This window comes from Hemibagrus wyckioides, linkage group LG23, assembly GCF_019097595.1.
Source record: "Hemibagrus wyckioides isolate EC202008001 linkage group LG23, SWU_Hwy_1.0, whole genome shotgun sequence".
Classification (NCBI taxonomy): Eukaryota; Metazoa; Chordata; class Actinopteri; order Siluriformes; family Bagridae; genus Hemibagrus; species Hemibagrus wyckioides.
Window position 1 is genome coordinate 13626038 of NC_080732.1, and position 18543 is coordinate 13644580.

The following is an 18543-nucleotide window of genomic DNA, read 5'->3' on the forward strand; positions in this document are numbered from 1 at the left end:
TGTCTTTTCCAGTCGCCAGACCTGAAAATTTGGGGTGTGTAAGAATGGCATGATTGCAACAAGCAGTCATGTCAACATGGAGCAGGATTTCCCTGGAATGTGTCCATCACATTGGGAAATCCATGTCTTGAAAATTTTAGGCTTTTCTGAGTGTTTTCATCCTACCCAATATTAGTGTCATGTTTCTAGTACAGAGGTCAGTGCATGTACACTGATCAGGCATAACATTATAACCAGGTGCCGTGAATAACGCTGATTATCTCCTCATCATGGCACCTGTTAGTGGGTGAGATATATTAGGCAGCAAGTGAACATTTTGTCCTTAAAGTTGAAAAAGCAGGAAAAATGGACAAGCGTAAGGATTTGAGCGAGTTTGATGAAGTTGTGATGGCTAGATGACTGGTTCAGAGCATCTCCAAAACTGCAGCTCTTGTGGGGTGTTCCCGGTCTGCGGTGGTCAGTATCTATCAAAAGTCCTGTAAGTGGCGAGGTGGGGCCGAACCTCACAACTTACAGGACTTAAAGGATTTGCTGCTAGCATCTTGGTGCCAGAAAACTCAGCACACCTTCAGGGATCTAGTGGAGTCCATGCCTCGATGGGTCAGGGCTGTTTTGGCAGCAAAAGGGGGACCAACACAATATTACTCGGGTGGTCATAATGTTATGCCTTATGTATATCGATACAGTAAACACTGTTGTGATGATTATAAAACCATGCCAGAACACAAGGTTTACAACGATGGTTTACTGTAAATGTTGCATGGGTATGATTCTGTGATAATCTGGTCACTTGCTTAATATACACTGCAGTGTGATTGTGTGTGTGTGTGGTAGGGCTGTAAATGGATTTTTTAAGAATCTTTTCTATTTTTTTCTGCAGGTTTTGTCTTCAGCGAGACAGAGCACAGTGCACTGGAGCAGTTTGAAGGTGGACCATGCGCTGTGATTGCCCCTGTGCAGGTTATAAATACAACATGTTTGATAGTTTAATGAAAATGTGTATTGTGAAAAATGAGATAACACTTTGTGATGTGTTACAGAATGAATTTGGCCAGCTGTAAAGTATGGAAGTACCACTTGATCTCGGTTCAACAAAGTTTTACTCTGTAACAGAATCAGTTTGAACCATTAGGACCTTGAGGAACATTGTTAGATTATTATCTAAATATGTGTGGTGGGCTTTAAAAACCAGATGGGTGTCACTATGGCTGAATTCGGACAAACAACCAAAAACACCTTACAAAAAACGTTTTGGGTAAAATCTAGTTTTAGAGGGACACAAAAGTTCATGAAAGCCTGTAGTTGTACACTTACTGACAAATTCATTAGGTACACCTGCTTGTTCATGCAGTTTTTAAATAATAAAATCCTGAAGGTCTAGAGATTTGGATAATGTTCACGTCAAACATCGTCTGGTCTTTTTCCATTCTCCACCTGGTCAGTGGTCTCAGCTTCCTGTTCTTGGAACCTGATGTACTGGTCAACCCTCCTAAAGGATCAGTTCCTTTCACTTTAAGCTAGTCTGGCCATTCTCATCTGGCTTCCCTCCAAAGGTGTTTCTTCCCTCAGAACTGCTGCTCACTGGACTCTTTGTGTGAAGACTCAAACAGGCCATGCCATGGTCAACACTAGTATGATCACATTTTTCCCAATTTTGATCATCTGAAGCTTTTGACCTGTATCTGCTGCATTTTGCTGATGCCACATGATCATATACAAATAATAGAACATATATATATATATATATATAAATAGAAAATTTCAGAATGCCACCATGAAGGGTTAGCCCAGGCCATTACACAAATAACATGTTTCACTGGTACTGAGTATAAGGGTCTTGAAAATGATTTATAAAAGTCTTGCCAGAGATTATCCATGTAGGTCCCAGGACCCATAATCATGATGCCTCAAGGTGAAAAACATCACCTAACTGCCCGTTAATCTTAAAATTAATGTTTCTGTCTAAGAGTAATTCAGAAAGGAGTTCAGAACAGAACATAAATCTGGGTTTGCTGAACATGGCAGCACCTGTGCTTATATTTAATGATAACATGACTCAATTCCTAAACTATATCAGTTAAGTCACCTCACATATTATGTAACGCAGCACTGCTAGGGATCAGAGTTTACCCATACTCTACTACCTGGTCACATAAAACATGCACAGCAAAGGCAACCTGTACATAAAACCCATGAGTAATGTTTTACATCAAACAATACATGCCTTCTAATCTCCAAGTCATTGCTCACACACACACACACACACACCGCTGTGAAAGTGTGAAAGAGCGCAGCGTAAAGTGCCGCTTAGGAGAGCCGAGTTTGTCTAGGTTAAAAGGGGATGAGACCGACATAAATATAAGTATGCCTGAAATTCAGCTCCAGCTTCTAAAATATGAATAATTCATTCCGAAGTTATATTACCCGAGTTTATAGCTAAAGCTTTGCACTTTTCGAGCCCTCAAACGTTACGGAAAGACTTTCTTTGCTGTAATCCACAGCAACAACGCTGTCTAATAAACTCCATGAGACCTTGCCCCCTGCTCTTGATCATACCAGTGTCTGTAAAAAAAGGCCATAGTAGAGAGCCGGTCATATTTTCCCCAATGATGTTTGCTCGCTCAGTATTAGAGTTTGTTGATAAAAATAAATATGGATCTTTGCAGAGCAACTGTATTGACCTGCCTAATAGCAATTTCTTAAATGTGGCCCTTTTCTTTCTTTTTAGGCATTCCTGTTGAAGAACATCCTGTTTAACATGGAGAGCGCAAACTGGAGAAATATCTCTGGTATGTGCGGCGGAATTAATCTGAGCAGTTTACTGAATCTTTTTCCAGAAGCATTTTATAATTTTCAAGACATCTTTTTTAACAACGCATCTGCTGCTTACAATCAGAGCTGATGTAAACACTTATCCGTATATCTCAGAAAGTTATATAGACCTGAAACCAGTCCTGGATTTCCTTAAACCTGCTTTATGACCAACGTCTTTGATTATGTATATGCCTTTGGTTCAAATATCATTTAACTGTAATAATTATAACGTAGCTCCGAGTCTTCAGTGTTGAAACTGATATGCTGATCAGAACGATTTCTCTGTTTAGAGGAAGAGCAGCGCTTAGCCCTGTGCTCTACTTTCACTGAGATTCTGGTGTCTGCCTGCATTGGCAAGACCCACAACTTCTGCTTGGCCACGTGGGCTTCCTCCAAATCCACAGAGGAGAACAGGGACATCACTGAAGACCACACCGAACCAGAATCCAGTCAGAACACACAGACAGAATCCAGTCAGAACACACAGCAGCAACCCAGTGAGTCTTTCTGATGTTCTGCTTTGGTCCTACAAAATAAAGTTCAGGAACCCGTCACGTTATTCATTTGTGTAAACACCAGCAACATTTGAGAGAGAAAAGGACACCTAACGTGTGATTTCATTCCACGTGTTCACCTACTTCTTATAAAACAGCACGCTAATGCCATTTAATATACACCAATGGCTTCAGATATGTCGTGTTACAGCATTCCAGTTTAATCTGTCAGCTGTGATCCAATTTAATTTGTCGGTTCTCACCCTTCACAGTTGAAATGTTGCTCTTCCTCATTGCACAGACTTCAGAGCAGCCATGTTTTGGAATAATAAGTATATTGACTAATACACAGAGGTCTGCTTATAAATGCATTTGGGGGGAAAAAAGATAGCAATTTGTTAAAATGACATCATTTTTGAGAGTAACTTGAAGTTTCACATGTGAGCAATAGAAGTATTATATCTCATCAGAAACCTGGTCTGAAATTCTGCATCCTAATGTGTCTTGTTACCTTGTTTGTGTTTTTGCTGTGTTTGTGTATGTAGCTGCTTTGGCTGTTGAGGAGCTTGGCTTTGAGCGGTTTCACAGCATGGTACAGTAAGTGCACACTGTTAACTCTACTAAAAACACACACACTGGAAAAGTTGCATACTTACGAGAAAAATTCCACCCTGAACTACTTGCATGTTGATTTTATAATATAATTAACATCCAGTTATCTCCATTGGTGTCCAGCGTGTTTCACAGACACTCTGTAATGTTAAATATAACTACAAAGGGATAGTGACTATTTGCTATAAAAGCACATCCAGTCACGATTTATTCCTTACGGTAATAAATAAAGCAGTAGTTCAAATATGGATCAATACCATCCTACATTTCCTGGCATTGTGTGTGTGCTTTATTCTCTTGGATCAATGGCAGATTTTAAAAATAACCTCTAAGTGTGTATTCGCTTTTAATCTTGTGTATTTTGTTTCTTTGTTCATAGTAAAAGGACACTAAAGACTGTTGCAGAGCTAAAGGAGTTAATACTATCACTGTATGACACTTGGAGGAATAAATTTGGTGTCTTGCTCTTCCTGTATTCTGTAATACTTACAAAGGTAGAACTTTTGGAATCTATGCAGTGTATACCGCCAGTTTGTGTGTGTGTGTGTGTGAATGTACTAACTCGGTGGTTTTCTTTAACTACAGGGTATTGAGAATATAAAAAACGAAATCGAGGACACTTCAGAGCCGCTTATTGACCCTGTGTATGGCCATGGCAGGTAATGATAATGCGAGACCACAGATGTTTTACAGCGATCACCTGAATTATGTGCAATGAGTGTTATGTCCGCTAGGGGGCAGGACAATATCACTGTTTCTGCTGTGGAAAAAAGGCAGAGGAAAAGGTTTATTAATTACTTCTGGTTTCTAAGTCGTTAATAGAGTGATCAGATATATATATATATATATATATATATATATATATATATATCAGATTTAGGGAGTTTTTAGATGTCTACAGAAATGGTGGGGTTGAATGCACCTTGTTGATGTGAGAGGTTAGAGGAGACTGGCTTGAGCTGGATTATGGGAAATCAAATAGCCACTCTTTACAACAATGGTGAGCAGAAAAGCCTGCGGCTCTTGTGGGGTGTTCCTGGTCTGCAGTGGTCAGTATCCGTCAAAAGTGGTCCAAGGAAGGAACAGTGGTGAACCGGCGACAGGGTCATGGGCAGCAAAGGCTCATTGATGCACGTGGTGAGCGAAGGCTGGCCCGTGTGATCCGATCCAACAGACGAGCTACTGTTGCTCAAATTGCTAAAGAAGTTAATGCTGGTTCTGATGGAAAGGTGACAGAATACACAGTGCATGACGGGTCAGGGCAGTAAAAAGGGGGACCAACACGATATTAGGCAGGTGGTCATAATGTTATGCCTGATTGGTGTATACTGTGATGAATAAAGCAGTGTTCCTCTTTTCTCTCTCCCGTTCTAGTCAAAGCCTGATCAACCTGCTGGTCACTGGACATGCAGTGTCAAATGTTTGGGATGGAGACAGGGAATGCTCAGGAATGAGTAAGAATGACTTTTTTCTTTTGAAAATCCGTCACTTGTTTATGTTCTAACACGGTTCCACTAGGTGGTAGTATTACATTGTGGTTTTATTAGATTTGGGTTTCTGAGCCTTCAGTGATTCCTCTCTATTGCTGATAACTGTAAACCAGATTTCTTAAAAGATGTTCCAAATCAGATTATAGTAAGAGATTTAATAGGATTTTTTTTAGACTTTAATAGACCGGCTGTTTTCTTTCTTTTCCTACAGAGCTTCATGGGATTCATGAACAGGCTACTGTTGGCTTTCTCACACTAATGGAATCGCTGCGATACTGCAAGGTATGAAAACATACTTGATTGGGTGGATGGTGTGGTATGTGTTGTGTACACAAGGCTCAGTGCCTTGAACTCTTATATGCTCACATTAATAAAACACAACGTTCATAAATCCTTTATACTGAAAAAAAGCTATTAGCAAAACGTCATTGGTCCATTAATAAAAAGTGACCCCATATGGGCATTTGATCTTCATTTTAACAATATTGAAAAATTCAAGAAAATATCTCTAAACAGATAAATCCAAAAGAAAAGTCTTTTTTTTTTAAATGATCTGTAAAATGTCATTTTTAAAAAATCTAAATTCTTGTGACAAAAAAGTAAGGACACGCCCACATTTATTTGTACTTAAAATGGATAAAATTTGAGCGTGTAAATTATTAGAACATTCTTACAGAGCATTTTTGATGGAGGCCTCAGATATTTAGCACGGTTTGCCCTCAAGTGAGAGGTATCACCATGGTGAGATCCAAAGAGCTCTCTGAGGCCTTCAGAAAGAAGATCATTGATGCTTATGATTCTGGAAAGGGGTCTAAAAAGATCTAAAAAGAATTTATAAAGAATTTATAATCAGCCAAGTGGAGAACATTTAAAACAACTGCCAACATGGCCAGGTCAGGCCGTCCGAGCAAATTCACCCCAAGAGCAGACCGCAAGATGCCTAAAGACGAAGTTAAAGACTGAAGTTTCTCGAAGAAGACAGAGACACAGGCCAAGACTTCTGGAATAATGCGCTTCGGACAGACGAGTCTGAAACTGAATTATTTGGAAACCATAACAGGGCGTAAACCAGACGCAGCATTTCAGCAAATGAACCTCATACCAACTATGAAACATGGAGGTGGAAGTGTTCTGGTTTGGGGATGCTTTGCTGCAGCAGGACCTGGCCAGCTCACCATCATAGACTCCATTATGAATTGTATCAGAAGGTGCTTGAGGAACATGTAAGACGATCTGTCAAAAAAAATTGAAGCTAAAGTGGAACTGAACCTTGTAATATGACAATGACCCAAAACGTACCACCGTGAATCCACCAAGGACTGGCTGAAAAGTAAAAAAAATGGAGAGTCCTGGATTGACCGAGTCAAAGCCCAGATCTAAATCCTATTGCGATCCTGTGGGGTGATTTGAAACGGGCTGGACATGTAAGAAACCCCCCAAACATCACACAGCTGAAAGAATTCTGCATTGAGGAGTGGGGGAAACTTTCTTCCAGTCGATGTCAGAAACTGGTGGAAGGCTACTAGCATTTAATACGCCCTCTGTAAAAGTTTCTTCGTTCAAAATCTGTCTGTAGTGATTGCCCTGCTTCTACAGCTCTCTAGTCTAGCCCTCAACTATTCAAACCTCGGCCAACTGCACTGACCTCCAACCACAGCAAAACAGTGCGCCTCAACGATCACGCTGGATTTTAATGAGCCACACACATCAATCTGTCACTGCTGTAACAGACATGCACACAAATATGCATGCACGTCAAGATTTTGGTCCAAAAAATGGGATTGTATTCTGTGGACACCAAAAATGATCCGAATTCTCCAGTTCCTTTCACACAGTATTCAAATTACAGGGTTTAGACAAAATAACGGACAAATAACGAGAATACCAGATGCAGGACCTACATGTCAATTATGACTTGTTTATTTAATTGTTAACAGTAGACTCTGCTATAAAATTCTTTTACTTTGTTGGTTTTGAGATATGAACGACTCTTGAGATGAAGAACGGTTTAGTAAGGTGATCAGATTGCAGTGAGAAGCATGAAAGTCAAGATGTATTTTATTTTACTGATGGAAAAGCTTTTTGGAAAGATTTGGCAGAAACTGGACAAACTATAATAAACATTCTCCATGTCCATCTGTCAAGCAAAGTTGTTTCACTGGCAGAAACGGCCATTAGAATCGCAGTCAAACTGGGTCCAAATGTGTGTTGATCAGTGGATTTGTGCTACTGATCAGGAAGTTCACCGTTGATTGACTCTAAAAGCCAATTTATAGTACACTACAGGCACCTATCCAGGTACAAGATGTCCCTTTAATGGTACCACCTCAGCAACATAAAGGTAGTCCTGAGAATGTAATGTTTTCTAATAATCCTCAGTACATACACTGATAACACTGGCATAACATTATGACCACTGACAGGTAACACGAGTAACACTGATTAGCTCCTCATCATGGCACCTGTTAATGGGTGGGATATATTGGGCAGTAAGTGAACATTTGTCATCAAAGTTGATGTGTTAGAAGCAGGAAAAATGGACAAGTGTAAGGATTTGAGCGAGTTTGACAAGGGCCAAATTGTAATGGCTAGACGACTGGATCAGAGCGTCTCCAAAACTGCAGCTCTTGTTCTACAGTGGTCAGTATCTATCAAAAGTGGTCCAAGGGAGGAACAGTGGTGAACCGGCGACAGGGTCATGGACGGTCAAGGCTCTTGGGGAGCGAAGGCTGGCCCGTGTGGTTCAATCCAATAGATGAGCTACTGTTGCTCAGATTGCTGAAGAAGTTAATGCTGGTTCTGATAGAAAGGTGTCAGAATACACAGTGCATGACGGGTCAGGGCTGTTTTGCCAGCAGAAGGGAGATCAACCCAATACTAGTTAGGTGGTCATGCCTGATCGGTGTATACACAGATGTAAGATACGTACAGCAGCTTTCCAGAGCAGCCATCTGCTTTATTAAGCATGTTCTACTCCAACATGTCTCCATACCCCCAATAGAAAGCGTCTGTGTAGTCCAAACTCAGCACAGTGTATTGTTTTAACCTGAGAAGAGAAGTACAAAGCTGAAAGCAGAGCGGTAATTAAGGAGTTGGTTTATTTGGAATGGCACCTAACCGAGTAGTGCTACAGGATACACTCTCTCTGTGTTTGTAGTGGATGTCGGCAGGAATGTGGCACCTCATATTTAGGAGCATCTGAGCCCCCGTTACAATATTCATTCAGTTCTTAACATGGTGTTTCTGAAACATGCGCATAACCTGAACCGGGGTGACTGACTACCTGAGGAGTGATGAAGGAGCTCCATCAGCACCATAATGTTTTAATTCACGGCTGGATTCCAGCCGGAGAAGTTTGGAAAAGCCACCATAAACACGATTATTCAGCAGAACAGGCATGTCTCGTATGTCGTATCTCTGTGCCTCTCAAAATGCTGACTCCACTTATGTAGCCTAGAACTGTTTGTGTGTAAGGTTATACATTGAACGATTATACACGGTTCATTTGACACTGAAAATGCTGTTATCTTTTATTTGTTTTATGGCATAACCAAGGTTACTGTATCTAACTTGTTGCAGCATTAACTGCACATACATTTGGTTTGGATTACATGCAACATGCATAACCTGGGAGATTTTCTAATGTGCCTAGTTCTGGGTACACACGAAGAGTTCTTCTGCAGTTAGGTTCTATTTATTCAGCGTGAAGAAAATCTGTGCATTATGAACCCAAGTCGGTTATTGTGACTCATGGATGTCACCAGATGGTGGGTATGTTTCCTTTTTGTTGCTCAGACAGACTGCGAATTCAGTCATTTCCGTCTTTTTAGGGCTTGTTTTATTTTTAAGCTGTAAAATGCAGCTTAATAAAGTGCAGTATGAGTGATTTGGACAATTGTGAACTCCGCACTATGAAATAAAATGCTGGGATCTGTGTGTGTGTGAGAGAGAGAGAGATGGTAATATGTTTTTATGATACACCATTTGGATGAAAGCTTATGCTAAACAGATTGTAAATTAAAGCAGTCATTTATATTAGGGGTGTAGGGCATGTCACTATCTATCTGCTGTATGGATTTGGATTTAGACTGGGGTGTGGCCTATTTATATAAAATGCCAGTGTTTTCAGTTCCTCAACTTCATCTGCATCACTCAGGTTCATAATGAGGCTCAACTAGAGTACACGTGTCTGCCCTCGGACCCAGCCGTCCCCCTATTACTCTTTTTTTTTCTTTTTATGGGTCTGGAGTTCTGAGGGATCCCACTTACAGTCCCCACCTGTGGTTTCAACAAGATTCCCTGTAAAATGTCTATAAAGCTTTCTTCACGATCAAGTGAATTATCGGTTTTAGTCTGAATAACGTATTAATATAAGGCACATCTGCACTGTATATCTTCCAATTGTATTTTGCTTCGAGAAAAACAGCTCTTTTGTAAGTCATAATGTTCCTCCTTCTTCCCTCTACACCTTTTTTTTTTCCCCCTCAGGTTGGCTCATTTCTCAAATCTCCGAAGTTCCCTATATGGATCCTTGGCAGTGAGACCCATCTCTCTGTGTTTTTCACAAAGGTGAGTTGCTGGAAATATTCCGCTTGCACTCTCATGTGCTCTTTTTGTTTTCGTCCTGTAAACATCATGAAGTCGCTTCCCAGTGTATATGAACAAATGAGATGTAATAAAAGACAACAAGCCCATCTATGAGGTTCCTTCATTCCATTCACATGTAATCCATTCTCTGTTTCTTTTGCTCAAACTTTTTCTGGGTCTGGCAGACAAAAGTTGTTTCTCTCTTCCTACACAGTAAAAACCCTCAAAAACACAAGAATGTGCTCTGTAATAGATTTAATGCTGTAGGCATTTTTTAAGAGAAAAGGGGGGAAAAAAAGATAAGGGAGGGATTGTGGACCAAATTGAGATCGAGAAAGCTTTTGGACTTATAAGGCATCCAGTGTGGTGTTTTCTGGCCGCCGGCTTTTTCGGCATGCCGTAGGGTTTGGCACACCCAACAGATTTATGAAGTGTGTGTAATGAAGAAAGTCAGTGTGTGTGAATGTGGGTTTGTCTAATTAGATGAAGGACCTGTTGACTGATGTGAGAACTGGTTGTATGGATAGGGCTGCCTTCCTTCTCCACTGCTTCGTCTCATTTATTATCATTTAAGCACCTGTTCTGAAATTTGTGTAATTATGGATGCGTCTATGTTTGCGTCTAATAGCATGAAGTAAGAGTGGGATTGTCCAGACAACAACTTCATGCATCATAAAGGATGTACAGTGTCGTGCAGTGTCAATGTAGCCTGTTAAAAGAATGTTCCGAATCAGCAGATTGTAAATAAGTCATGAAATCAGGATGGCCCTTTTGATTCATAAAATTGTTTTCTAGAGCTGTTTCTATAAAGCTTAGCACCTGCACGAAAGCTAGATTTGACGGCCAGTATTAATCACTGCCAAGCACTCAGAGCCTTTTACTGTCAGTACATTAACTTCATCCGGTCTGTGTATGTGTATGGGGGTGACCTGATGGGTAGAAATGCTTTTTATATGATGGTCTGTTTAAAAGATTAAACATGTACACCTAGCTCGAAGCATTTATATCTTATATTCATATATATATATGCTTATATTCAGGTTCTAGCAAACATTTGGGTAAAGTAACAAGAATGTATGCATTTTAATCAAATCAGCAAAATCAATACGAATCATTGTGTTTCCAAATAAATTAGCATTTCTTTATGATTAAAGGTCATTTCATGGGCTCTTGGGCAAGTAACATTTTTGATCCATAACCTTGGTTTCACACTCGCAAGCTGAAGAAAATGCTGGACAGCACATGCCCAGAAGAGACAGCAGTTCCAGGTGCTACACACCCACAACCATGAGTCTAGTGTTAAGGTGGGTGTTAATATAAGAAACCCAGCAGCTTACCCTTGTACATCTGTTCCATATTCCAGTGTGGCAGCAGCAGTGGACTGGCCTTGAAATGGCACATGGCCATAAAGTCATCCACATGAATTCCTCCTTTCCATCTCTGCCATTCACGCTGTACCTGATATGAACTTATCACAATGATGTAGCATGGAACTTTCCCACACTGCTTGTACAGTTCATCTTCTGAAATAACAACCCTAAGAGCAGCCACTTAGCCTAATCCCTGCACACAATTGCCCGATATCTGAAATTAAGCACACAAAGTTTCTGGCTAAGCTACACCTAGCCCTGTGTGAGCTATGTTAGGGTTTCTGCATTAAGAAGGCTGATCTGTTTCCCCCCCCAGAGCCATGTAACCTCATAGCCATCTGGCTTATTTTATCCCCAGAGACACTTCCAGGGTCACTTGGCTGATCTTTGCGAGACACGGAAATGCTCTCAGTTTTGCCCTAAACAGAGCCGTTAGCCGTCACCCCAGCCCCCCCCCCCAACCTGCCCTAAGGCTGGTAGACTAATTAGGTTGAATTTTGCTTGAATGCTGCTTACAGCCAGATGTGAATGTTATAGTGATCTTTTCTGACTTTTAGGCTTGATAATGATTCTCGAATTAAACCCCATTTTTTTAATATGCTTTACTGTATTACGTAGTCATTGTTTAGCTGCTTTGATTACAGATGTATGGGTATAACTATGTTCACATCAACCCAGAATGGTCAAATGATTTCTAAAAACTTGAAATGAGATTCAATCCTAGATGGGTTCGAGTATTTCTTTTCATGCATATGAGTCTCTAAAATGATAAACGTTACAGAATAGTGTGTAAAAAGCATCCAGTGAGTGGCAGTTCTGCAGGAAGGCAAAACATCAGAGCAGAATGGCCAGGTTCAAGCTGACAGGATGGCTACAGTAACCCAGCTAATCGTTCTTTAAATCAGTGGTGAGGAGAAAAGCATCTCAGAATGCAGTCCTGAGGCAGATGTTCTACAACAGCAGAAAACCACATTGGGTTCCACTGCTGCCAGACTCACTGAAATTTAGTCTAGAACTGGTCTGATTGAGGCACCATGTGGTCCATCCAATATTCTGATGTTAAGTTGTGCTGTTAATGCTTTTTACTAATGAATTATGTATTCATAGCCATATCATTGGATAGAAACCTTTTACTGAAAGAGGAAATTGCTTGCTGGGCATATTGAGCATAAAGCATACGTACAGACTGCATCAGGGGCAATTGCTGCAAATGTATGTTGTATGTATTAAATGTCTAGTCCTCATAGTTGGAGATTAAATGGGATGTCAGTAATTGTTTCAGTTTCAGTCGGATTAGATTCTCACTCCCATTTCCTGATATTCTGGTTTAAGGTGTATGTCCGAGATTGCTCTTAATGGCTTTTTGAGTTGAGTGCCTTGCCAGGTTTAGGGAGCTGCCTCCTAATGGTCTTTATGCTCTAATGCTGATGGATGCTTGGTTTCACTGCTGATGGGTGTAGTGTAAAAGGTGTGTGTGAACGGGTGAGAGAGGTGCCTTTAATGGCCATGCAGGTTTTATGCCAGTCTCCCTATGGACAGAAGCTCATGTTGCTGTTTTTATGCCTCTGCTTTTAGCCTCTAATAAGGTTTGTGTTCCACTCTTATCTGATTTACGTACACAAAAGCAATGGACAATACACAGCTGACCTCTCTGAGAGGTCCCACGAGCGGCACAGGGAGACCTACACATACTCTCACAACTATTGGACACTAGAGGTATGATCTTCCCTGAAAAAAACATGACACAGTTCCCAATGGGCATTCTTTTTCTCTCTCTCTCTCTCTCTCTCTCTCTCTCTCTCTGTCTCACACACACACAGACACTGACGGCAGTGTGTAATGGAATAGGTCTTTTTTAACACACCAGCAAGGTAAATATAGCTGTGTATAATGAAGAGTAATGTGATCCGTGTGTCTCGAAGCAGAGGCCTCCTGTTTATACCAAACTCCAGATCTGAACTCTCTCTCACACAAACTGAAATGGACACAAAGATGTAGACCAGGTTGCTCTCTCATGTTTGTTCTGCCACTGTTGGCATCCGTTTCCCCCCTCGTGATGTTTTATGCTATCTCGTCTTGGAAGAGCGGCCATGATGAGGTTCACATCCCTCATTTCCTTCTCTTCTACCTCACATGGTGGTGGGTTTTCTTTTTTCTTTTTCAGAGTGTGGGTCCAATCTTATTGCTTACTGTTTTTTTTCTGTTTTTCTGTACTATTCACATCCACTCCATTTTCCTTCCTGCTCACTTCCCGACGTATAATATGCGTAGACTCGTAGCAGAGTCGTGCAGGTGTGCAAGCTTTAGTGGTGTGTGAATATGAAGGTAGATAGATCGTACTAAACTGGCTCAATCAGTGGAATCATGGCTACAGGTAAACTAATGATATGATTCTTATGATATAAGAGAAAATCTCTGAGCAGAGCTGAGAGAGAAGTGGTTATGTTTGGTCTCTGTTTTTCTTACTAGGTTGAGCAGTCCAATAAAATAACTGTAAATAACTGATCATTGGCACCTGTCAAGGGGCAGGATATATTAGGCAGCAAGTGGACGGTCAGTTCCCAAAGTGTTGGAAGCAGGGAAAAATGAGCAAGTGTAAACACCTGACCAACTTTGACAAGGGCCAAACGGTGATGGCTAGAAGGCTGGCTCAGATTGTCTCCAAAACGGCAAAAACATTTTTTGCAAGGTGTTCATGATATACAGTTGTTAGTACCTACTAAAAGTGGTTCACCCGGTGAACCAGTGACAGGGTCATGGGTGTGAAAAGTTTATTGATGCACATAGTGGAGACAAGGCACAAACTGCTGAAAAAGTTAATGCTGGCTAGGATAGGGTAGTATGAGCTTTCTATATGTACTTACGAAAGGGCCTGTAAGCATCAGAACTGGGCCATGGAGCAATGAATGAAGGCGCCCTGGTCTTTCTTTTACATCTGGCTGACCGGGTGAGTGTGCGTCAGTTACCTGGGGAAGAGATGGCACTATGAAAAGAAGGTAAGCCAGCAGAGGCAGTGTGATGCTCTGGGAAATGTTCTGCTGTAAAACTTGGTCCTGAGACTCATGTGGATTTTACTTTGACATGTACCACCTACCTAAACGTTGCTGCAGACCAAGTACACCCCCTCATGGCAACAGAATTCCCTAATGGCAGTGGTTTACACTGCACAGTTGTTTAGGAATGGTTTGTGGTACATGACGAGTTCAAGACTTCTATGGGATGTACTGTACAAACGAGTCCGATCAATGAAGGTCCCACCTCACACCTTACAGGGCTTTAAAGGATCTGCTGCTAACATCTTGGTGCCAGATGCTGCAGCACACTTTCAGAGGTTTTGTGGAGTCCATGACTTGGCAGGTGATGTATGATGCGTCTTTTGTCTGCGGATTTGACCTTGATAGTTCCTGTAGCGCTTTTCTGGCCGCATACTTCCTTTTCCAGAGCACGTCTCGGTGCATTGTGTGAGAATGTTGTATTGCGATTCAACCCAGCTTCCTTCTCTGTCACCATGAATAGCATCACTCAGCACCTTCTCAGAAAAAGATGCCAAGATCAGAAACATCCGCCCAAACCTAAAAGGGTGGGTCAGGAACCGTAAAATTATCACTTTATTCCCAGTGCACTGGGCATGTTTCAGGTTCATCATCACACAGACTCCAGGGCTCCTGAAGGTATTGTCCTGACTGACATCTCATTAATCATATCTCTCCATATAGCTGATCAGTTACACACAAACTGGCATCTCCTCATCTTTTCTTCTACATGAAGCACAGTCTCTTAGTAACAACTCGATATTCATTGACCCAAACCACGTGCCTATATCCATATCCATACCCAAGGGTCTAGTAACGCATAGAAGCCCCTCAATATCACCTCTTAATAGCAAATAATAGCCTCGACAGCACTTGCTCAAAAGCAGCTTTGTGCACGCTAGGAGGATACTTCGCTGACAAAAGATGGGGGGAAAATAAGGCAGACATGCTGAATACAGAGTGTGACATGAGATAGAGACAGAGATAATGTTAACAAGTAAGTCTAGCTGGGAGAGGAAGGTGGGGTAAGCCAAAAAGAGCAGAGCTTTTTTCATGTTGTCAACCATGTCACTTTGTGTTGTATCAGGTTTTCAAACATTCACTTGCTGACTGCGCTTTAAGTTTCCTCCTAGAAGGTGGCTTGCTAAGAGCTCTTTTCAGAGCTAAAGTTTGGGTTACTGGATAATAAGATGTCACTGATTAGCTTCGTGACTAACAAAGCAGTGCCACTGCTTTGATGTGGACACATTAAAAGTGGTCGCTTTGAATAACCATGGGTTGATTTGTGTGGCAGTCTGGGAAAACCCAGCAGATGTGATTCAATGTTGGAGATTGGTTTCTGTAAAGATCTTTCTGTAAACATTGTGTTAAAATGGCTTTACTCAAGTTGTCAGATAGCAAATTGGACATTAGCCTAATCAGGTCAGTTTGTAATCAGATATCGGCTGTCAAAACGGCTGTGATGCTCCTTCGCTACAGCCAGAGTGGAATCGTCAAATGCAATTTTCTCCCTTGAGGGTTAACAAGAGTCCCATATTTCCATTCAGAAATGGAATCCATTCACTGCTAACCTTTATTGAAGATATCCTTTCGAGCTCATCTCATAAATTAGCTAGACACTGGAGGACGCTTTCATACAAGATGTTTTAGCTTAGCTAGTTTGTTGGTGAATACTATGACCGATTTGTAGTTCTGTATTATCATAGACGCGTTATTCCATGAGGTCAGGAGATCCCTTTTCACGTACCTGATCAATCAATACTCTCACTAACTCTCTTGTAATTAGAAGTGAGTTTTCATTTGGGACGTAGCAATGTCATTTACTTGTTCCTTTGCCTGAGTCCGAATTAGGATACTGATGTAGCTCTCTAGCCGTATATATTATTACCGTATCTGACACTTTTTTTTTTTTTTATGCCTCCACAACTAAGCAGTGAAGACATTGTTTTCTGTCCACCTGTCCATCCATCTGAGACTGTTGTTAGCGTGATATCACAAGAATGAATGTAACTTTATGAATTGTCCAACCAGTTGTATGACCTCCAACCAGGACTACAAAGTCTGCTCAATTTATCCAGTCATTTCTGACCCATTCCCAATGTCCCCTGAGCTGTTGTTGTTAATTTCGCTGTTTTATCTCCTTGTCCATATCTCAAAGAGGATGTAGTGTAGTGTAGAGTCGGTGGAGACGGCTAGAAGTCTGTCTGCCAAAACTAATGAAAGGCTACTACAAATAAGATCATAGCTCTGTTATTTACCAGAACGAAATGGAGGTGTTTATCCCTTTTATTTGTGTCAAAAAAAACCTTGACCATACGCTTATAATTTGTACTGTCTACATTCTACGGATTTCAGACAGTGTATTTACACGAGGGAACAAAAAAGGTCTGGGTTACGTCGTGTCGATTTTGAGTTAGTGCAGACGACAGGAGTGTGTCGAATGTACATTCTGTCAGACACTCAGCTTCACTTCACAATTTTTTTATGTTACCTTTTATGGATAAACTCTTCCACCAAGATGCTGCTTTTTGTTCAGTTGGAGCTCCTGGAGTTCCTCCATCATTCTGTGAAAAGCCTTGGCAAGCTTCAGGTCCCTGGAGCTTTTTACATTCAAAGATTATATTAAGAATTATATCCAGTATTCTTCTATTTTATTTTATTTTTTTCCATTTTGGGTTTTCCTGCATTCGTCGTTGGGAGGTCTTGATTGAGGAACACTAGATAAAAGCCTTGAAGAATGTTGTTCTAGTGATTTTGAATGTCCTGAAGCAAGATTTGAAATCTGTGGATGGGACAGAAGTTTATTGCATGGCACCATGGTGCAGACACACAGTTTGCACACTCCTTCATACCTAAGGGATCATTGAGAGGATGGATGCATCAATACCTTCATTTAATGCTGTAGGTATTAATATACAGACTTGTATACTTTATAGCACAATAGATTGTACACATTCTCATTTCCCCTAGAAATGATTCAATTAATTTTATTCCAGTCAAGAGAAATACTCGGGGCAGCATGGTGGCTTAGTGGTTAGCACTGTTGGCTCACAGCAAGAAGGTCCTGGGTTTGAATCCCGGGTTTGAATCCCGGGTTCGAACAGGCAGGGGCCTTTCTGTGTGGAGTTTGCATGTTCTCCCCGTGCCTGCGTGGGTTTACTGCGGATATTCCGGTTTCCTCCCACAGTCCAAAAACATGTACATTAGATTGATTGGTAATTCTAAATTGCCCATTGGAGTGTGTGTGTGTGTGTGTGGTTGTTCGTCTATATGTGTCCCTGCGATGGACTGGCGACCTGTCCAGCGTGTACCCCTGCCTTTCGCCTTATGTGAGCTGGGATAGGCTCCAGCAGACCCCCGTGACCCTAATTAGAAATAAAGCAGGTATAGACAATGCATGGATGGATGGAAGAAAAATACTCCATACCAATAACATTATAAATAATAGCATTATGCTGTTTTAATGGAGGGATGAAAGGATGAGCAGTGCCCGGTTTGCTCAGATGTGACACGTAAATAAATAATTATACCAGCAAGGACACCCACAACTGGTGAACCTAGCGCCATTCAGCAGAAATGTTATCTACACCATGCCACTGTCCTGCCCTTTAAGAAGAGTAACTTTAAACACTTTAATATTTTAGGAAATGGATTGCAAGACATTTTTGTTCCTGGATAGGAAATGTTGACTAGTAAATTCTAATTGGTTATGCCTTAAAGGTATAGAAAATTAATAATAGGTAAAGTGATAAAACTATTAAACTATTTAAATTGACCAGTTTTTATTTTTGACTATATGTCAATGAAAAGATGCGAATTCTCTTGTTCTCTCAATGAAAACGAGTTCAATTTTAAATGAGTTAGTTTTGTGTCCTGGTCATGAAAACCATAGTTTGAGGTGAATGATGACTATTTTCTATATTTTTGCAGTATTAACAGAAATAGTGCTCCCTTCCCAAGAATGGTTGCATCGTGTAATTTGCTTATGGAATAGCTAAAGTTGAGTTGAGAGAATAAGAGAGATGTTTCTTTTATTCTCTTGATCGCTCAGTCTTTCATTCCTGTTGTGTTGTTCCAGACTTGTAGAGCATTTCTGATGTCTGCTGGGACAACATTGAATTTAGTAACTGTTGAGTGTGCGTGT

General features: G+C 40.9%; 1 protein-coding gene across 1 annotated transcript in view; it reads left to right on the forward strand.

The window, feature by feature from the left end:
- mindy3 (MINDY lysine 48 deubiquitinase 3) overlaps positions 1–18543 on the forward strand; it is a 38319-nt gene that overhangs the window by 1272 nt on the left and 18504 nt on the right. Inside the window, exons 2-10 of the mRNA XM_058376760.1 lie at positions 881–960; positions 2729–2789; positions 3105–3311; positions 3854–3905; positions 4300–4414; positions 4506–4579; positions 5295–5374; positions 5622–5692; positions 9899–9979. Coding sequence (XP_058232743.1) covers positions 881–960; positions 2729–2789; positions 3105–3311; positions 3854–3905; positions 4300–4414; positions 4506–4579; positions 5295–5374; positions 5622–5692; positions 9899–9979 — 821 coding nt within the window. The remainder of the gene's footprint in view (positions 1–880; positions 961–2728; positions 2790–3104; positions 3312–3853; positions 3906–4299; positions 4415–4505; positions 4580–5294; positions 5375–5621; positions 5693–9898; positions 9980–18543) is intronic.